The following is a 23,074-nucleotide window of genomic DNA, read 5'->3' on the forward strand; positions in this document are numbered from 1 at the left end:
TCAGATTCCTTATCTGCAAAATGAGCTGGAGAAGGAAATGACATATCACTCTAGTATCTTTTCCAAGAAAACCCCAAATGGGATGATGAGGAATCAGATATGACTGAAAAACAATTGAACAATATAACAACAAAATGGACAGAGGAGAAAAGTTCAAGGATTCTGGCTACCAGTATTCATGTCAGGAAAATTTAGGTATCGTAATCTAAGGCGTGTCCATTTTTTACATTACATTTTACATCAGATTTTTAGTCACAAAGTTAACTAATGAATGCATTCATGGTTGAGTCTCTGGTTACTGCTATTCTTTCAAGAAGTTTAATAACTTAGCAACAAAAAAGTGTAACAAGTGCCCTGCAGTTTCAAACTAGGTATTTATCCACTCTTTAAAATAGAAAAACGGAGAGGATACAATAATGGTTATTTTCTAATATCATCATTTCAATTAAATTAAAGGAGTGAAATTCAAGCCAGTACTTTCTTAGTGTTGGATGAATTGGAATCAAAAAGGAGCTCAGAAATGATCCTTTCGATCTACATCAGAACAGGAATCCATTTTGTAGCATTTCCAATAAGACATTGGTAGACTCTTTTTGAAGATCTCCAGTGATAAGGAACTCACTACTCCAGAAACCCCTTTCAATTTTTGGAGTGCTTTGTCTGTTAAGTTTTTCCTTTTATGAGTCAGAACCTTGCCTCTGTTATATATCCCCATTACTCCTAGCTCTGTCATCTGGAACTCTGCAGACCCAGTTTCATCGTTCTTACTCATGACAGCACTTTGAATACTTGAAGGGCATTGTCATGTCTCCATTAAGTCTTCTTTTCTCTTGGCTCAGCATTTTCCATTTTCCAGTCCCTTCACTATCTTGATCATCTTCCTCTGGAAGTACTCTCAGCATGTCAATGTTCTTCCTGAATGCTACTTATATAAGCTCCCTCAGTATAAACACTTTGACTTTACTAATTCAGCTGAAGGTCAAATTCATGTTTCTACTGGAAATGCCCCTTTGTGGATTTATATTGAGCTTTTAGTCTACTAAAGTCTTGTTTTATGTGAACTGTTATCTAAGGCATTTCCTTTATCTGTGCTTCTTTATTTGAATCTTTGAATCCTAGTGTTGGACTTTGCATTTATCTCTGTTAAATTCCATCTTTATTAGATTTAGTCCATTGTTCTAGACCCCTAAGATCTTTTTGGATCCCATTTAAGTTGTTTAGAGTTATTTTCCCCAATTTTATACCATTCACAAATTTGTTGAGTATACCATCTATGCCTTCATCTGAATCACTAAGTTTTTAAAAATTAAATGGAATTTTCCCAAGAATATATTCCAAGGGCCTGAGTTCTGTTCTCAGTGCTTCTATAAACATGTTTTATGACCTTCAATGAATCATTTGAGAGCTTCAATTTCCTTTAAAGTGAGTTTAGGCTAGGGTTATTGATAACATTTTATTGAATGCTTTCTATGCAACTAATTGAAAAACCAAGAAGGAAGAAGGGAGAGAAAAAAATATGCTATTCATGTTTCTGTTGACGGTAATAAAAATATTTATTGAGTTCCAGTGAAAAGTGAAAGGGGGGAGGGCGATCTAGGTGGCGCAGTGGATAGAGCACCAGCCTTGAATTCAGCCTTGAGTTCAAATCTGGTCTCAGACACTTAACACTTCCTAGCTGTGTGACCCTGGGCAAGTCACTTAACCCCAGTCTCAGGAGAAAAAAAAAAATTTGAAAGGGTCAGCTTACTTGAAAGGTGTGAAAGGGAACAAGATAATGAGCTAGCCATGAGCCCAAATAATCAACTGGAGGATTTTCCTAGGTTTTTTTTCAGTGCCATTAGTAGGGAAAAATGACCTCTTCTGTTTTGTAAAATGGAATCTTAAAAAAATATATATCCACATATATGGAAAAGAAATTTAAAAACAGGGATTGTGAAAGGAGAACAAAACAGGCCTTCTCAGAATCTGATTAATTTCACTTCAGGAGTAAAGTATTGTCTGCCTGGGGCAATTGGAGCCTACCAAATGGCTGCACAATCTTCTCAAACCCATTTAATTTGGTTGGGGAGAAACTAGCAGATTCATTGAGCAAGGCAATAATAAAACATACATTATCAGTTCTATTAATAATATGATTTAGCCTTAGCTGAACTCACTTTCTTATGTCCTTCATTTCCCTCAACATCTAAATGTTTTCCTGAAAAAAAGAGCTAATAAAATATATTGAAATTAATACTATACCTGAATAGTATGTGTATATTAAATACATTATTAAGTATTATTGTTGCATCTAAATCACTATTTTCTCTCTAGGCAAATAATAGAGCTTCTGTAACTCCCCGGTTTGATACAAGTAATTCCCAAGCCAATGTATTCTACAGCACTCTTATAATTGACAAAGTGCAAAGCAAAGACAAAGGACTTTATACATGTCAGGTGAAGAGTGGACCATCCTTCAAATCTGCTAACACTACAGTGCATGTATATGGTAAGAGATATTTCAGAAAGGCCAACACACATCCTGCTTGTAATCACTGTGGAATCTTTGCTTATCTGTAGAACTACTATCTATTTCCTCTGGTTGCAAATCATGCTGATATGAATAAATACAAGCTTGCTAGTTTAAAAGCACATGAAAAGAGCATTCAAAATTCTTGAAGATGTGATCCCTTTGAATTGAGCAGAAAGCCTTTTTTTCCTTTTATGAATTTCACATAATGAAAAATTCATCTAGGTCATAACAAAATTTTCATATGAAATATTTAATTATTTGTGAAATCATCAACTGAAACTAAAATAAACATCAATTTTGTTCTTTATTGTTTGTGCAAAGGTTTCCTTGGCAATTGCAGACTCAGTAATGAGTTTTTACTTAGAATTAATACTAAATCATTTCAACTTTAATTTTTTTTGGAAAATTGTTATGATATTTTTCAAGTCCTAAAATAGAAGAGCTTCAAGTTAAATTCAATTAAGACTCCAAAAAAGAGGTTCTATTCCTTGTTCTCATTCTACATATACTAATGGGTGGAAAAAATTAAAAAGAGAAGAACAAAAAGATCATCTCTTAATTTTCAATTTAGCTTTCTCCTCCATCCTCTCTCTTGATTTCTTATCAGTTGTCCAGAGATTTCCAAAACAATCATTCTCTTCTTCCTTGCTTCAATTGTTATCCAAAATGTCCACTAGCTTTTCTGCTGTGATGGTATCAATATTTCAACGTTTTCACCTATTTTTTGTCCATGATTATTTCTGCCTTTAATTTACTGAAGTTCTGTGCAAAAACAACCACTAATCCAATTAAGAACAATAGTACAAATAGTAGATTTGCAGTTTCATGTGCAAACCATCTTTTTTTTATTATACTGTGTTGTGAAAATGCTTGTTTTTTTTCCATTGAAAATTAAATGATTTTTTTAAAAAAAGAATATGATGCATTTTGCTAGAAAGAGGGAAAAGAAATTCAGATGTTTTCCCAATGAGCACTCTCCACTGCTCTGTTATGAGGATTAAATGAGGTATGTGAGAGTGCAATAAAGGCTGATGAATGTATAATTTATCACTGTTGTTGTGAATATTGACCAGAAGAGTTTGTACTGAGTCATTGGCTCAGTCAAAATCTCAATTTTTATTTGCAGATATCTTTCTGTGACCTCCTTGAAGAAGACACTAAGTTTATTTGAAATAAATATAAATTTTACTAATATGTAAATCATTTCTTCTTTCAAAGAAAAACCGTTCATCACTGTGAAACATCGAAAACAGCAGGTGCTTGAAACGATAGCAGGCAAACGGTCCTATCGGCTTTCCATGAAAGTGAAGGCATTTCCCTCACCAGAGGTTGTATGGTAGGAACACAATTATTTTTCATATCAGTTTAAAAGCTATTTTGTATGTGGAGGAATGCACAAAGCTCAGTGATTTAACTTCCTGAGGGGGGAAAAAAAGTCAAGATAAGTCACTCAGAGGCAACTTTAGTTAGCTGGGACCCTGTGTGGAAGCATAAGAGGAAGGACAATGAAGAAAATGGGATAAGATAGACTCAAAAAATTAGTTTTATTTCTTCATTTGTTTTGTTATCTACTCATCAAGCCTGTTAGCTTCACTGTAAATGTTTATTTGGAAATCTTGTCATTCTTCTTTGGAGCATGTATGTCAGTGATTTTAGCATAGCTTATGTTCTGAAGAAAGTAGATTTTCCTCTAATAAGGATTCAGAAAATAATTATTTCATATTTGGCACAATTCAATATTTAAACCTGAGTATGAATGTCATATCTTAGAGAGAGAGACCCAAACTTGGAAGATCAAAAGATCAGACTTCAATCCTAGACATACATTAATTCTTCTGAATCTGTTTCTTCATCTGTTAAATGAAGGTAATGATAGTGCCTATGTCACAGATATGCTGTGAGGATCTAATGAGATTTTATATATATACATACATATGTATATGTATATATATACACATATATATAAAGAAGTGCTTTGCAAACTTTAATTATATAAATGTGAATTAATAGCCTCATTTTAAAGAAAAACAAACATTGGTAGAATTGCTGGAACTATTCATTTTCAAGGGAAAGCTAAGTACCCACTTAAGCTAGTTATGTGTTGGCTTAAAGTCAGAATAATCAGAAATTCCTTAAACAATGTTAGGTTTTGGTTTTTTGTTTTTAACTTTAGTCCAACACCTTTACATAAAAATGTAATTTATTTATGCTCTCAAGTTACTTTGTTAAATCATATTTGACACTAATATCTTTAGATCAAATCATTGCATTTTAACAAAGGATTGTTACTAATTAAGGAAACAAGAATACATAAATAGAAGTTTGTTTTCCTCAGTCCATTTTTGCTTCAAAAATCAATGTAGACTTCTAATTTTAAAAAAAATTGACCTATCACATTTAAACAATTTACACAGGAAGTTAAAGGGAAATATTGAATTGCAAATATTATGTTTTCTTAATTCTATTTCAGTGAAGTTAAGTTTAATATTGTTCCCTAGCATCTTTTAAAAATCAAAGTCAATTTGTTTTGCTATTTGGTTAAATAATAAATTTCCCTTACTTTCAATTTCTCCTAGATAGCAACCTCAATCATATCTCAGTAAAATGAGGTCATATTTATAAAAAACACTTAGCACAGTGCCAGGTACATAGTAGATGTAGTACAAGTCTTCATCCTTTCCTACCTAATAATTTCAGAGATGTCTTAAGTCATTGTATCCAAATGGTACAGTTATAGTAACTAAATGGTGAACTAGTGATTTAAAAAAAATGAATGCTTTATATTTAAGTTAGCAAGAGAGGTAATTAATAATCCAACTAAGTGAAGTTGGCCAGCTGCAAATAGAACTTATTAAATTTTAATTAATTCAGTACTGACATTTAGTTTTAAGAATTTATTTGCACTATATAATATGTATAAAGTAATTATGAATTGATAAATATTCCTCAATTCCAAGTTATTTTGAGCAATAAAGTATTAGCCTATTCAGCTGCAGTAATTTCATATTATGCCAAATGATGGACATATGTACATGTATATGTAGGACATCATTTTGGTAGAATCATAACACTGGATCTTAAAGATACTTAGAGATCATCTCAGGCCAATCTTCTTACTTTACAGATAAGAAAGCAATGATATTTGCCCCAAATCAGACTAGGACTCTGGTCTCCTAATTTTTGTTTCAGTACTCTTTCCACTATAATATGTGATAGTTGTATTGGGATGTTATCTTCTTATTTGAAATGAGGAATTTTTAAAATATAGTCTACCATTACTGTTAGCTAATATTGTTCCTCAAGTATATTCAAAATATGTGACCCAACCAAATTATGTGTGAATAAAAATAGGGTATTGTAAAAACATAGAAATGATAGATACTGCTAAAATTACCATTGACATTATAAAACATTATATGGGTCCACAATAGGAAGGTCAATTTTTAATTTTTTTTAGAGCTATGATCTGGTTGAAAGAGAGCTCACAGCAGCCTCTGTATAGTTTATGAAATATAATGGAAATCAGAAAAATACCTCAGGCCCAAATGAGACATTTTATAATTAGGTTATAGTGAGGCCCAACACTTTACTCAACACATTCATGTGTATAATCCAGAATAAAGTTATATTAAGAAAGGAATCATACCTCCCAAGTAAGGCATATCCTATTTAGAAAAACATATATTTTAGGATTATAGCCTAATTTCTTCTTTGTGAATATTTGTCTTAAAGGAATGTCCTTTTCACCAGTCCATCATGCATTTTCATTTCAGCTTTCTGAATGAAATTCTTCCTAAGCCGATTAATATTGAGTGAGAAAAGAAAATGTCACCACCTGAATTCATAATCTTCTTTTATGTAGTATCTTACTAACTGCATTGGCTCTTTCCACCAGTTCCTCACATTCTACCTCCATAATTTTTTTTTAAACTTGAACTGAGTATTCATGGATGTAGAAATACTCCTGGTGAGTAAACTCCCTCACCAATGTGCAGATCATAAGGAAGGAAGAAATAAAAATTAATTAAGTGTCTACTATATGCAAGTCACTATGCTAATAAGTACAATACAAATATTATCTTAACATATCATAACAGCTCTGTAGCCAAATTTGAACTCATCTTCCAGACAATTGGCCCCCTCCTCTATTCACTGAGCTACCTAGAAATATATGACTATTCTGCTAGTGGTAAATTTAGTTGTAAATAATAAAAATATATGCTAAGATGAATAATCATTTACAAAAAAAAAGGCGAGACGGGAAGAAGAAAAGAGGGATAGATGGCGAGAGAGACATCCAGGATGATGAAGAGAAGGAAATGGAAAGAAAGATGAGGAGGAAGAAAGAGCAACAGAGAAAGCAGCAGACACAGAGAGGCTTGCTCAGGATCATTAATCTAATTTGTATTTCTGGGATTTGAATTCAGACCTCTCTGACTCAAAGTCAGCCCCATATATATTATACCACAGATTAACTTTTTTTAATCTTCTAAAATATAGCTATGATTATATCTTTTCCCTGCTTAAATATCTTTAACAGCTTTCAATTTCCAGCAAATAAAATATGAACTCCTCAGCCCAGCATACATGACTGTCCCCAGTCTGTCCTAATCACCTTTTCTATCCTTACCTACTGCCACTTCTTTGCACATTCCCCTTTAAGCCTTCAAAGTGGGTTATTCCTCACTCTTAGAACAAAGCATGTTCTTTTCTGCCTCATTCATAACATTCTCTCAACTTGGAATGTTCCATACCTATATTTCCATCTATTAGAATCTTCTTTATATTTCAGGACTAAATTCAAAACCACCTTCTTTCAGAACTTTTTCTATCACCTCCCCTGCAATGATCTACCTCCACCTCTCTTATCCTTTAAAACTTCCCTCTTCCTTTGGGCACTTATCTTGAGCAGCCCTCTCACCCTGGTTATCAGGTATGTTGTTTGTCCTACTGACTTGAGGATAGAGTTTTCACCTTATTCACTTTGGAATACTATAAATGCTTCCCCTCTATGCCTTGTCCACAGTAGGCATTTAAATATTTGTGGAATTTATTTCTAAATGAAGAGAAGAGTCCCTTTCTTTATTTTGTCATCCGTTAAATGCTTTGCATAATGTAACAGAAATCAGCTAAATACCACAGAGTGAAAAGAGTAACATCTATATAAATGTTCACTCAGGTAAGAATTCAAGAAGAAAAGACTGAATAGTTAAGTACAATTTCCTTGAAGCTGATCTCTGGTGTTCAAGGAGCTGCCTTTTGAGCTACAGACAGGTTTGTCAGAGAAGACTGATGAGGGTGAGCAAGAAAATGTTGTGCAGAAGTGGCTCTACTAATTTCCTTAAAATTTCTATCAAGCTTTAAATTGACTGATTCTCTTGGTCAGTGTGTCCACTCTCCAGGCCTCAGAACTTATAAATATGATGAAACTCATGAACAAACTTAGCGTTTGGTGTTTATAGAGCTAAAGGCATAGAATAAGCTGGGACTTTATTAATGATAGTTCTCTGAATCACAGGTTAAAGAATGGGTTACCTGCTACTGAGAAATGTGCTCGATACGTGGCCCATGGCTATTCACTAATTATCAAGGATGTGGCAGAAGAGGATGCAGGAGATTATACCATCTTGCTGAGCCTAAAACAAGCAAAAATATTCAAAAATCTAACAACCACTCTTATTGTAAATGGTAGGTTTCTTATTGGTTTTTAATTAACTAGTTGAAAAAATCAATGAAAAATGTAATTTGTTATTAATTAAACTTTTAAAATATTGTTTGAATCTACCCAGACTTTTTTTTACAATAACATGATCTAGAAAATATGAGAATTTTATTGTTAGGATGTTGTTTTCCCTAATTTTTCAACCACTAGGAATGTTAACAGATAATCATAATAATTGTACAAAAAAATTTGTGGTTGTGAGGAATGAAGTGACATCATCTATCAGTATGTATCAAATAAAATAACATATGCAAAACATTTTATAATCTTAAAGTACTATGTTAGATATTATTATTAGCTTTTATTATTCTATGACCCAGGAGAAAGTGATTATAGACATTGTTGACATGCCTTGTTCATTCTTTACAGTGAAACCCCAAATTTATGAAAAAGCTGTATCATCATTCCCAGATCCTAATCTGTACCCACTGGGTAGCCAGCAGAGTCTGACTTGTACTGTTTATGGTGTTCCCCAACCTACAATTAAGTGGATTTGGCATCCTTGTAACCAAAATCATTCCAAAACGAGGTAAGGACATTTATTTACATCCGTATTTTTAAATGATTCACCAACACCTGGGATTGGAATTCCTTTCTGCATAGAAATGGAACCCACAGGTACTATAAATTTTTAAATGCACAATTTTTTTGGTTTCAGTATATTTTAGATAAAGCTACTCCCTTTTGTTTGTTGTGCTAGATGAGAAAGGAGATGTAGCAGAAAATGATGTGGCTGCTGCAGTGATCTCTTCAGTTATTCAGGAATATGAGATGCAATTTATATATCTTTCTCCTTTTACCTTCTACTTTCCATCATTTAATCTTTTCTTATGAGGACTATCTTTGGTTGTGTCCTGAGAGTGGGGAGATATGTTAATAATCAAATTCAAGATAAAAACCACATTTTTGTATGTTTAAACTGAGCAGAGTGATATGTTGGCCTTTATTCTGACATACGGTTTTGGTGGTGGTGGTTACTTTTATAAAGTGTTATAAAGATAAAATTCCCCAAAATATAATTAGAAAGTGAGACATATTTGCTACGAAGTTAAAGAATGAAAAATACTTTCTCAGAGTCTTTTTTATGTTTATATCTTTTCTCTTCTTGTCAGTTCCTTGAGGGCATCTAGTGCTTTGTACCTACTATCTACCTGAAAAATGTTGTTTGAATGACTATTGTAAAGCATCCTATAAGTTCCTACAGCACAGACATGTAAAAAGTTTACAGTTTTTCTGCTCATTTTGACATTTTTAAAGAAATTTCATTCTTTGACATTTTCTTAAAATATAGATATTCAGTAAAAGCAATGCTTAGGTATATGCAGTCTCTTCCCTCTTAAAATTCAATGGATTTGCTCCAATAGTTTCTCATTAAGTTTTACTTATGAGGTGTTTTTCTGTGTTAGTAGGTGAATCTGGGAATTCCTCATTTGTCAGACGATGGAGTATCTGCCTTACAAGAATGAATTTTCCCAATAACTGAAACTTACACTTTTAAAATAACAAAACTTTGCCATCATGTTCACAGTTTTTGTTGGGAATCTTCCCATACTTCCCTAATGTCCAAAATGATATGTGCTAAATATTCTTTAATCCTTTTTTGGTGACTCAGGGTCATCTTCATGGACATCAATAATAGCATTTCTTTGTAACACAGTGTTGCCCTCAGGAGCTCCTGAGACATATAGAAGAATCATTCATCTACATCCCATATGGTCCTAAACTGTTATACTTTTATGCTAATAGTTCTTTGGTTTCCTTTTGTCTATTGTACTTGTTACTTCTAACTATTGTAAGAATGTTTCTGCTTCTAATCTGCTGCCCATATATAATTGGCGTAAAGGTGATTGTGTCTCCTCTCTCTCCAGTAAGTTAGATGTCTAGGCTTTGGGACAGTTAAGTGACATTCAGAAGCCTTTTTTGTTTGATGTTAACTTCTTTGTTAATTATATTGTGAATGGTTGAAGTGGGTCAGAAGAACATCATACAGAAAAGCAAGCCATTTCTTTTTTGAGAATCTAAGATATGAAGTTCCAAATTCATTCATGAAGAGTTGTATATGTGGCAGGAATTGAGTCGGTGATAGAAAAGATAATGACAAATATTCTCTAAACTGAAAAGCCTTGTTCTTTTATGTGAAAGTAACTCATGCTTCATCTTTTTGTTATAACAATTAAGGCAGCACTAACGAAAATGTAATGCAGGTGAAGAAAGCTGAAGAGTGGTTGAGATTTTTGGTATTATTGAAGAAAGCCATTTCAATAGAACAGTAGATGATAAAGAATTGAAGAGAGCTAAGTGTAGACAGTTCTTTCTAGAAGATTGGCAGGTACTAAAAGGAAGGAAAAATAGAAAACTGAAGTCCTGAAAGGAACAAGTTTAAGATTTTTTGCTTGTTGTTTTTAAAGAAAGGGAGATATAGGCATATTTATAGCAATGTTGCAGAGGGGGGGAGAAACTAACAGAGAGAACAAGGGGAAATAAATGATAAAAAGAATAGGCTCCCAGAAGATATGTGAGTAAGCACAAGTAAAAGGTTTAGCCTTAACAAGGAAAATAGCTTCCTTTTCTTCACAGAGGAGAGGATGGCTGAAAACATGGGGATGGTTTTGAGGTAGGTGTAGAACAAGGGTAAAGAGGGAAAAGAGTGTTATGTTACTAAACTAATAATCAGTATGTACACATAAAGGCAACTGTGTGGGAGGGTATGAAGGGGACAGTAAAGGGACATCTTATATTTATTTCATGAGTTGTAATGAATACAGACTGTTATTCGCAATTTTTCTCTAGAGGCATGTTTGTGTCTGTTTTGGTTTTCTATAAACTATAACTGTCTCTATTAGAAAAGGAAAAAAAAATCCCTAAGGAGGGAGGTGTGTGTTAATACTTGGCATCAAGAAGCCAGGATTTCCTGATGGGGAATTGTACTAAAGTCTTTTTATCTTGTCCTTGGATGGTTTGGCTGGTATGGTATTTTATGAATTTCAAGTCCATTTTTATCTACTATTTGTGGGTGATTCTAGTTCAAGGATCATACATTTTTCCAGAACAAGCAATCTGAAGAATAGAATGTGAAATTCTGGGCAAGGGGAACAGACTGCTCCATGTTGTTGGCCAAATCTGCCAAAAGAGAAAACTGACATTAACAATTTTTCTATGTCTCACTTGGTTTTGGTGAGATTCTAGGATTGATACTAAAATTGCTATCAAAATATTCCCATTGGTTTAAGGCCTAAGAGGCAACAAAATGTGCCATTTATCATTTGCCATAAAGAAAACCACTCCTATATTATTTTAAATTTTTCTTTTTATAAACATAAATATGGTACCATTTTGGTGGGGAAATTGTCCAACAAATTTGGAAAAAAAATTAAAGTAAGAATTCTTGAAACACTTCAAAAGGAGGAATTTGTTCGTTTTCAAGTGTTTAGGAGTAACTTTTTTTCTCTGCAAATTTTCTTTTATGATCTACTCTGAAGTTTGGGGAACCAACTTCACCAGCTGCCTCTCCATGCTGACTGTAAGTATTGAGAGGAAATCCAATGGAGAGCTCAGGAAAAAAAAATTATGCTTAAATTCAGTTGTAAAAACAGAAATTGTAGCTTAACATTTCAATATGAGGCACTACTTCTGAAAATAGATTTTTCACCCTCTTGCATATCTTCTGAACTCTTCCACTAATTTTTAAAATATTAATTAAAATAACATTAATGAAATAGTAGATATATAACTTTATATTCTCTTTGTTCATGTAGTTTTTAGTTGTTTCTTACATTTTAGTTCCATTTTGATGGGCAAATATTTTAACATTCTCAATATATTAATTTTTACTAGAAGCTCAGATACTTTCTTCAGAAATGCAAAAGTCTTGATTAATTGAATATGGTAAAGTTTTTTTTGACATTATAATCAGAAAGATTTATAGATTTAACCTAATTTGCATAGTTTTGTGAAGTTATATAAATATTGGAATAGCTTTTTCAAATTATCTTAATATTACCCATCTGGATTTTCTTTGTGGAATATTAAGTGGTATTAGCAAATTAGCAAAAAAAAAAAATTCTTGCATTCTTTTATTAAGCAACATATCTTATTCAATTAATTTTTGACTGAATTAAGATTATTGTGGTTTTACATTTTCCTAATATTATCTTTTTATAAGGCATTAGAACTGGACATTTTAAAAGGGGGGAACTTATTTTTAAACTCATTGAGCAAATGAGCAGAGAGACAATACACAATAAAATTTATTTTCTAGTGATCTGAATGTTGAGTTAGAAGTAAAGGAGCAAATATTATTAATTATGACAGTAGAAATTAATTAGGTAATTATGTGTGCTTTATGTATCACTGAGTATTCTTATCTTTTTCTCATTCCAAACCATTAGTAGAATTTTCTAAAAAGGCATTGTTAAGCAACTTTCTTATTGTTAGCTTGAGAATACTTATATATTGCAATTATTAATTAATAGTTTCCTAAATACAAAGCAGTACATTCAGCTCTAGGTGACATGCAAAAAAAAAAACAAACAAAAACAAACAAAAAAAATGACCTCAAGAAACTTATAGGGAGATGACACTAACACATGATAACATTTATAAATCTTTAGATTTGCAAAGTACTTTATACACATTATTTCATTAGCTATATGCAATAACTCCATGAGATATGTACCATTATTATCTCTATTTTACCTAGGGGGAAACTGAGCCTCTAGGTGAGTTGCCTATGTTCACACTTCTAATGAGTGTCAAAGGAAAGATTATAATCTGAATCTATACTGACATCAAATGCAGTGTTCTTTCTTCTACAATATGCTGCAACAAAGTGCATTCAAAGGGCTGAGGGCAATTCAAGGAAATCAATCAAGGAAAGTTTCCTATAGGATGTGGCTTTTAAATTGTAGTTTAAGATGAAGAGATCAAGGAAGGAAGAGAGGGCATAAAGCTGGACCATATTCTAAACACAGGAAAGCATGGTGTGTGTTTGGAGAAAGAGTAGGCTAATTAGGCTGGAGTATAGATTGCATGTGAGAGATAAATATTAGAGGACCCTGAAAATATCATGTCATGCTAAGTCTTATGGCAGCCATTGAATTCTAAACAAGTGACTTTGAACTTGACTCAGTAGACAATGAAGATTTTGGACAAAGTCTGACATGATGTGTAAGGAAGATAACTCTGGAATGAAGGAACAATTGGAGAGGGCAGATGAAGAGGATTGCTTAAAGATTTGAGAAGCTTGCCTAAAATCCTATTTCAGTGCAATTGCTATGTAGAGATATCATGTGACCAACTTCCCCATAGGTTTCTTGTCAATAATCTTTGTAAATCAATACAAAAAGGAAATTGTTTCGATGATAAAAGGGGAAAGAGGAGGAACTCAACATCTCTTTTAAAAGTGCTAAGCTTTTTAGTGTCTCATCAAAGAAACTCTGTCTTCTCTTGAGAACTGGTTTTACAGAAAATGTTGAGAATATAAATTGTGGGAAATGTGGGGCAACTTGCCATGAATATCATAAGTCAGCATAATAGCAACATTAGGAATATAATGAGTTGAGAAAATTGTACATTGAAGGAAAATACAATTTTAAAATATTTATCTATAATAATTAGATATAGATAGATTTTTTACAAAATGAAAGTTATAGAAATAACAATTAGAAAGAAGGTAAATTATTGGTTGGAACAGAGATTTCCAATTTATTCTGACTTCCATTTATTTATTTCTATTTCCCACATGAAAAACTATTTGGAAAGAGTGCTGAGAAAAAAAGTGACCATGGCCAGAAGGTTGTGGCCTGGAGGTAGGCCTGTGAGTGAGTCCTTCCCTCTTGGTAGAAACAAGTCTTAGCCCACATCAATTCCTTTAACTTTGCCTAGTTCCCTATGAAAAGGTTATTCATTTTTCTTCTTTTGGGCAGAAGAACAAGGACCCATAAGTCATCCTTGTAAATAGTCACTCACTCATTCATCCACTAGCTCTGCCCAAGAGCCCCTTGCTAAGGTGCTACAGATTAGACATGGTTCCTGCTGTTAAGTTACTCATCATTTCTTGTGATTAAATATGGTCCAATGGAAGAAGACATGGAGAGGACATTTCTAAGGATCTGGGTTTCTGGGTGGCTGAAGATAGGAGACAGTTGATAGAGAAGAAATTTGTGCACAAAATAAACATTTTTCAAAATAGTCACATTTTCGCAGAAAGAATGTGTAGGGTTGAAAAAATGGATTAAATGAGATAGACCTTTTCTTTCATATTACCTTCTCATCCAGATCAATTACTAGAAAATTACATGCTCAAAAAAAGTCTGCAAGATAATTCTCAGTTACTCTCCTAGTGTCTTCCTCTATTTCTCCTGTCTCTTGAGCCTTTTTTCTACCAAGATATTAGAGAAAGTATTAATCTAATAATCATGGTGATGCTAAAGTCTTTTCATCTGTCCAATCAATCTAGCTATATCCTCCTTCAGTGATCAGTTTCTGAACTGCTGCTGTCACTTTTTTAAAGTACTCTCTTCTGCCTTCCCCACAGTGGCCAGTGTATTGAATATATTAGGAAAATTCTATGGGTCATCTCTAGTGGTTGGCTCCAGATTGTTAACTTTATTAATGTACTTTCTTTTCCAAAGTTCATTGTCTTCAGATCATATAGTCCTGAAATTTTCTTTCTCCATGGTAGTTTGGGATTCTAGTTTGTTTCTTCTTATAGCATCTTGAATTTCCTTCATGGTTGAGCTCAGAAGTCAAAGAGCCTTTCTTGATCCTTCCAATGGCTATTAGCCTTAGCACTAGAGATTAATGTGTGTGTGTGTGTGTGTGTGTGTGTGTGTGTGTGTGTGTGTGTGTGTGTATCTCCTGTCAGGTCTTCTGTAGAATTTCCCTTAGTTTTTTCTCTTAATCTTTTGCTCATGAGATGATGAGTGAAAGCATCCAGATAGTAAGAATTCAGTTGAATTCTTAGTTAACAACTTTTTAATTAGATTTTTTTTCAGCTAACATGATTAATTTTCTAAGAAAACAAAATTAACATACTTTGAATCTCAAGAATGCACTCGATCTCTAGAAGATAACATTTAGAGTATGAAATAACTGCATGAGTTAGGTGCTTAAAACAAAGATAGAAAATGGTAGAAAATAGTAAAAGTCCCCTTCTTGGGGCAAACTTTGTCTACTTTATCACAGAGGTCTAGATTTCATGTAGAATCTAGGAAAATACTTTCTTTGACAAATTATAGTTTGCTTTATTTTTTTGCCATTCTTAGTGACTAAATATAAGAAAGGCAAATACTACCAGAGATTCTGCACAAAGCTAGTCTAATTACATTTCTGCATTGTTTATGCCAGCAAATTCACAAAGAATGGAAAGCCAGAGTCATTAGTAATGTGTTGGGATGGATCACTGGGTATGCACATAATGGTAAGCATCAAGGGGATTATGGAAAATTAACAAGACAAAAACAAATGTTAATTGTAGTTAATTTGAAATTTGCTGGAAAAATCAAAATATTTTCTGTAAACCTAGATGTTTCATTTTTTATTGTGACAGTTTTAATTTCAATCTGCAAGATGAAAGTTCTTCTGCTTAAAAACTTCCCCTCAAAAGGAACTATTTCCTGGGTGTATAAGTAGATCATATGCCAGAGAGAAACAGGTAATTGAAGAAAAATTTTTAGGAAGATGACAAATATGGCCTCTATCTTAGCATTTCTTATATATTTCTTAGGTCACATGCATACAAACACAGAACTGTTAATGTATAGTAGATAGCATGTGTTTGAGAATGTGGACTCAGACTAAGCATTCTACAAAGAATTTTAATTTGTGACAAAACAAAACCTTGAGTCAAATGAGAACTTTAAAGACTACTTCACCATAGAATTCTTTACCAGGACTTTGTGTTGAACAAACAACCAAATAAAACTATCTTATACAGTAGTCTTTCATCCCAAGCCAAAAGTGGATGTTCACTTACTAATGAGGAACTTCTTGCAGCCTATTAAATAATTACTGGGTGAGGAAGTGTATGCAGTGCAATGTGAATGTCCCAAAGAGGAACCCTTATTAATATTTCATAAAAGCCCTGAGAACAGAACTCCAGCCCATTTGCCAGTGCCTCTTTGCCAATTTTCTGTGCCCAAGTGTGATTTGCTACTTTCCTGCTTTTCAGCTCTCCTCACATTGATAGAGTGAGTCTGGTAAACAATTATTCCTAATGAATTAACTGTCTCCTGTAATTGCTATAAAAGATTTCATTGTGTTCTTTAAATAAAACAACAAAAAAAGTCTGAGTCATGCAAATTCTATCTTGTATGAGTTGAATGGTGAACTTGCTGCCATGAATGGTGGAGCTTCCCAGGACTGGGAACATTGGATTATAATGACATGAAATGTGGGAAGATGCATTGGAGATGGGGGAATAGGATACTAGAATTCTGTGTATCTCTAAAGCTATCTTTATTCAAAAGGGGAGGAGTTGATTGAATACCTTAGTATTGAATCAGTGAGTTAATTGCTTGGGAGAAGATATTTAGACAATGTAGGAAATTACTGCATGAGCAAAATTATTTATAAAATGAAACCCCCCCAAAAAATTGCAACTAATAAGGTTTATTGTCTCCAGAACTATGGTGTTTAGGATGCAGTTTTGACACAATTTCTCTATCCTGTCTTAGGAGGAAGTGGACTTTTATGCATTTAGAAGATGAAAAAAGAATAAGAAATAGGCCTAGTTATTGTCTTGTTAGTTCTATATTTCAGAGGGGGTCTGGTCTGACCTTGTTCAAAACCAGGTTCATTTTGGTCATAGAAGGCCTTTCAGATTTAAAAAATTCCTTATTCTATCCCTACATGTTGAAATCCTACCCATCTTGCAAATCCAAATGCAGGAGTTACTTCCTCCATGGAACTGTCCATTTCCCTCCAATATCTCATAGCAATTTTTTATACCTCTTTGAAGCACTTATATTCCTCACATTGTTAAAGTTATCTCTCATCACCCTAACTAGATTTAATCTTTTTAAAGATGAAGACTATGTTTTCTACATCTTTGTATCCCTCAGTAGATGCTAACTAAATGTTTGGCAGATTGAATTGAAGTATAAAATTTCAGGAAAACTAAGTCTACTCTAGAGGCCTCTCCAGTCATTCAGGTCATTTTGGTCCAAGATGCCCAGGGCAATGAACTAACCAAAAGACATTAAAATTGACATAGATTCTATCTTCAGAACTGAGGAAAATTTGGGGTATCTTCCCAAAATTATTATGAGATAAACTCTCTGGGGAAAATACAGGTTGGATCAAACCCAATCCAAACCCAATGAGTTTGGCTGAAATCAAACAAGTTTCCAGAATGCAGAGAGTCAAAAGTGGTTGAATATCCTGAATTGGACTTGTTTTGACATTTTCAACTAACAGTACAGTCCTCTCCTTGTAATTTTTTTCAGTGTGTGGGTGTGTTTGATGTCCTGTAGTAAAGCCTCATCCTCTCAATTTATTGCCAGGAATTAATGTCCTAGACCAGAGGTCAGAAAACCCTCAGTTCTGTAAAACATCAACAGAGGTATTGGGTGCATGGAGTACTTTGAGGGGCCCAGTGATGCTCCTATTATTAGATGAATTGGAAGGTATTATATATTAGGATCATCTAAGGAGGGTATTTACAGACAACAAAAATAAGGAAGATAGTTGGCATATAACACTTGCCAGAAGTAAAGCCTAATTTTTTTTGGCATGATCATGGAGTGGAGAGAAATTTAGCCAGAGGCATAGAAAAAATGGAGTGATGCAGGGAAGCAGAGAGAGATAGAGCAATGTATAGCATTGAAAAGTCTTGACTGGGTCTTCTCTATTTGTTAATGATTATGGTAGGTGGGATACTCTCATACTGGTGCCAGTCCAGACAAACACAATGTAATGGTGTAAATGGAGTGAGTAATTATGACATTGTCATATCAAACCCAGACTAGTATTGTTTCCCTGAATTTTATCACTAATACTTCCCCTATTAAATTTCATCTTGTTACTTCTCCCATACTACTGAATTCTCCTTCCTTGTACAAAACAATCCAATTATGGCTTCCTGTTATCTACTGAGTATTGGTTAGACTCCTCTACTTAACATTCAATACTTACCCCTACTCCCACTCTGGTACCACTTTGTCTTTCTAGCCTTGTCTTGTTTTTCTGACTATAGACTTGATTTTCTTAAAAGCTAGACCGTGCCTATTAGACTGTGCTATGCCTGTTACATAGCACACTCATAAGCAAATGCTAATTCATTCATTCTCTGCTTTGTAGGCCATGTTGTCAATTTTAGGCATGTGAAAAACGAGCATTTTCTGCTATCTTGTCAAAATTCCCTCTCTGTCCAGATTGAGGATGGAATTAATTTCATTCTTCAGTAATGTGGTGCCATTTGGAGCCATGGTTTCATAATAGACCATAGCTGCTGAGATATTGATGAGAAGCTTCTTGAGGCATTTTTATTCTCAGGAATTCCGTGATAAGCTCTCTGGGGATTTTAAATGCTACTCCATCATCCATGGCTTGTAACACAGTAGTACAGTAGTCAGACCTGCCTGTATATGGACATTATCCATGGTAGATAGATTTCAGGGGAACCATGAATGTTGATAGGAAGAAGAATGCATTTTAATTTTTACTAAACTTGTTTGTTTTTTTTTACTATAGTTTTAAAAGACATTAAGACATTCTTCTGAGAAGGGATCCCTAGGCTTCCCCTGACTGTCAAAGGAGTCCATGATTTAAAAAAAAAAAAAAAAAAAGGGAAGAGTGAGTTAGTAACTCTTGTCTTAGAGCCTCTTTTATAGATACAATTATCAAAAAAAGTCACAGGTAAAATTGTGACATAGGAGAAGTTTTTTGTTTTTTTTTTTTATTCCACAGTCTGTGGAATCATGTACACCACTCAACCCTCACACCCAGCCTTCAACTTTATTCTCTTCCCAGATATCCAATGTTCCCATTTCAATGTTCATTGTCCTCCTACTGTAGTATCCCACGCTCTCTCCAAAGTCCCATCAAAACTTGCCTGATCTTTGTCTTACCTCCTCAGGCCTTGTACCTCCTTGTGGCTATCTAAACTACCTAGTCAACTAAAACTTAGAGATTAACCCTTTTATATAGCATATATGTATTCTGACAGAGAGTGAGAGATTTCTAGAGACTATATTTTCACACAGAGTAATTAAAATGGACTTTTCAGACACTGGAGCAGATTGGTATATAAGAAAGCATATTCAATTTCCACTTCTTCCAGGAAATCCTTGCTTATTAACTTGGGACCACAATAATTTTTTTTAAGTTTGACTTCTCTGGCATTTATTGCTTATATTAGACAGCTAACCATTTACTTTCTTGTATTGTTCTCTGGTTTTTTCCCCCATGAATCTGTGACACCTCCTCAATGAAACTGTAAGCAAGAAATGTCTTGTACCTCTATTCTTATGTAGTATGTAGGATGTGAACACTTGTTAAATTGAATTGAAACACTTGCTGTAATCATGAGTTTAATGTTTGACACTCTAATTGAACAATTAGAAACCTGTTGCTGTCAAGGTAGGAGATTGTTTCCCCTACATCAGCCTCATTGTATATATCAGTATATCAATATGTTTCTATATTGGAATTCCTCATTTTATCACTGTCAAATAGAAACTGTTGTGATAAGTTTGTTCAAATATCTATAATATGACCTTTTATTTTCATCCACTTTTGTCATGTTGATAGAGGTGTCATGTTACCTTTGTTTGCGAAATAGATAGGGGGTTATAAAATGATGAATCATTCCCAATTTTTTTAGCAGATCTGAGATGAGTGATTGTATCTGATTACTTCCTAAGAAAAGACATCTCAGGAGAAATTAGGTAACTGTCTTTTTCTGTGAATTGTTCACAATGAAAAAGTCTGATTTCATTCAGGGGGAGGTTTTATATTCATACCCAGGTCACTAGCTAACTTGCTTCACATGTTTCTGGATAATTCATTCTTTTTGTCCCTCATAGGCCATTCATATTCCATGATACAGAGGTTATTTTCTTGGAATTCAGTTATCTCCTATTTATTTTTGCATCACACCAAGAAAACTCCAGATTCATTGTAACCTAGCAAACCCTACCATTTTGCAATGTTTAGAACACTTATCCTGTGTAAAAAGAACTAGGGAGAGAAAGATTCTGAGGTTTCTAGGGAGCTATCAGAGGATTCTACCCTTCCTTTCACCACAAATCAAAACATAGCTTCCATTATTTGCTTTCCTAAGCCTTTTGAAAATTCTAACTACAAGTACATGTGTATTTCATTTGTTTATTTTTCCCCTTCTTGTACTGATAATGAGTTCTACTCTAACTCAGTAACCATATTTCAAAAGAAAGCATTGGAAACCACATGAACAAGTTAAGCCTGAAGTCTTAAGCTGGAAAATAATGGTCCTATTATATCTTGTGTAGTAAAAACATTTTCCATACAATTGTATGTTGTATCTCTATACTTTTGGTGAAATTGTGAGCCATCCTTGAGAGAGGAAGGGCAATCTCCCAATGACTTACAAAATAGTCTTTATGCACTATTCATGGAATAAGGAGTAGAATCAACAATGCCATATTAATTTGCCATCATAGAAATTTAATCAACCTGCTCCATGGAAATTGTCCGACCCTGAATACATGAAGTCTACTTTTCAGAAGAGTAAAGTTTCCATTTTTACCATACCATGGTAAAATAAGTTTATCTCTCTATCTTCAGAGATAGTTTAGGACTTGAATATCATCATCCTAATCAAAAATCATCATAATATTTAAATAGTACTTTAAGGTTTATAGACTTTTCCATGTTATTTTACTTGATATTCCAGCAACTTCATGGGGTAAATTTTTTTATTATTCCCATTTTACAGATTGGGGAAATTGAGGCAGAGAGAAGTGACCATAGTATCTGGCAAAATTCAAACTCAGGTCTTCCTAAATCTAAATCCAGCATTCTACCCAAAGTGATAACAATAAGTTTTTTATTAAGAATTCTTCTCAAAAGTGTTAAAGGAATAAGGGAGATTGCTTACAGTCACTTAACAGCCACAGTTCAAAAGAGACAAAAAAAAAAAAAATGAATTATCCAGAAACATGTGAAGCAAGTTAGCTAGTGACCTGGATATGGATATAAAACATCCCCCAAATGAAAGCAGACTTTTTCATTGTGGATAATTCACAGAAAAAGACAGTTACCTATTCCTCCTGAAATGTCTTTTCTTAGGAAGTAATCAAACACAATCACTTATCTCAGACCTGCTAAAAATTAGGAATCATTCATCATTTGATAACCTCCTACCTATTTCAATCATTCATGGATCAAAGTCTGTTTTTTCATTAATACCTTTCCCAGTTAAAACCAGTTCCCATTGTAAATAAAAATAATGACAATTCACAAAATGTGTTTTTCACAATGAACCCGTGAGGTAAGTATTGTGAGTATTACCACTTTTGTTTTACAACTGAAGAAACTAAAACTTGATAGAGACAACATGACTTGTTCTTGGTCTCACAGCTAATAGGTATCAGAGCCAAATCTAAACTCAGATCTTCTGATCCTGTGTCCAGGATTTTCCCCCCCAAAGTACTGGGAAAGAATGTGTTGGTTCTTTTGTTTTGAGATTCAAGTCTATACTCTTCCAGTCTAAACATTACCCATACTTGATGAAAGACACACTGGCAATGACTCAGATTTTGAGAAGATAAAAGTAAATCCTTGGGACTGTTGAAGTTTATGATAGAATCAAACAGAAAAGGGAAAAAAAGGAGGAAGGAAGGAAGGGTTGGGGAAGACAGAATCTTAGTCAGAGTCTGAATGGGCTGGAAGGTTAACTAGAGCAGGAAGGAATGTACGCCAAGAAGAACACGAAAGGCTCTTATCTAAACAGAGATGGGTCAGGACCCATGGTCACCTTCACCATTGACCAAAAAAAAGAACCAAAAGTGTTGATCCTTCAAAACATACTTAACTCCCCTGCCTCATCTAGAGAAGACATACTAAAGTTCTATAAGATCCAAAGAATCACAAGACTTCCCTTTCTGTAGGGTAGAACTTACTGCTCCAGATTCTATAGTATAAGCCTGATTTTTGTACTAACCACCCTGAAGTTCCAGAACTTTTGCTTAGAGAAAAAGAAGAATTCATTCCAACCCAGCACCCCTCCCTAAATTTTCTCTCCACTTCCACACCCTCTCCAGTTTTTCTCCACCATTATCTCCCAGCATACAGAATATATATTATTTGTTTTTAAAGAATGTGCGGGGAAGATAGTTTTTTAAAAAATAAATTCTATTAATCTAATGGCTCAGATACATTTGTCTTAAATATTCTGATACAATACCCACAGTAGCAAAGAAATGTTTATATCTTTACTCTTCAATAGGCTAACATATTTTAGCTCTAAGAGCAACTCACAATCCATCCTGGCAAGGTTTCAACGGGTAGTTTGTTCTTTTTCCTTTTTTTTTTTTAAAGGACATTTTACAGCCTTGATTTGATCTTTACTACTGTTGTAACCTTTTGTTTCCTGACTTGAAATGATTCAATATTCTTACAAACAGATTCTAATCACTTTAGCGCGTGCTGTAAAATCCCATTCAGGAGATAAGCAGAGTTCTCAAAACAGACTCTCAGATTTCACTGTCCAAGGGAGAAAAAAATGAGATTGTTCTCTATCTTGGGACTTTCTAGATGTTCTCTAGACCTTCTTTAAAGAAATTTCTTGTAAAATGCATTCAAGGTGAGAATAAAACAGATTAACCTCTCATTCTATGGTATTTTTACCCAAACTTTGT

General features: G+C 33.8%; 1 protein-coding gene across 1 annotated transcript in view; it reads left to right on the forward strand.

The window, feature by feature from the left end:
* The window catches only part of FLT1 (fms related receptor tyrosine kinase 1), a 172,356-nt gene that overhangs the window by 47,616 nt on the left and 101,666 nt on the right, over positions 1–23,074 (forward strand). The window contains exons 7-10 of the mRNA XM_074303574.1: positions 2,314–2,488; positions 3,731–3,848; positions 8,031–8,200; positions 8,604–8,763. Coding sequence (XP_074159675.1) covers positions 2,314–2,488; positions 3,731–3,848; positions 8,031–8,200; positions 8,604–8,763 — 623 coding nt within the window. The remainder of the gene's footprint in view (positions 1–2,313; positions 2,489–3,730; positions 3,849–8,030; positions 8,201–8,603; positions 8,764–23,074) is intronic.

This window comes from Sminthopsis crassicaudata, chromosome 3 (genome assembly GCF_048593235.1).
Source record: "Sminthopsis crassicaudata isolate SCR6 chromosome 3, ASM4859323v1, whole genome shotgun sequence".
Lineage (NCBI taxonomy): Eukaryota > Metazoa > Chordata > Mammalia > Dasyuromorphia > Dasyuridae > Sminthopsis > Sminthopsis crassicaudata.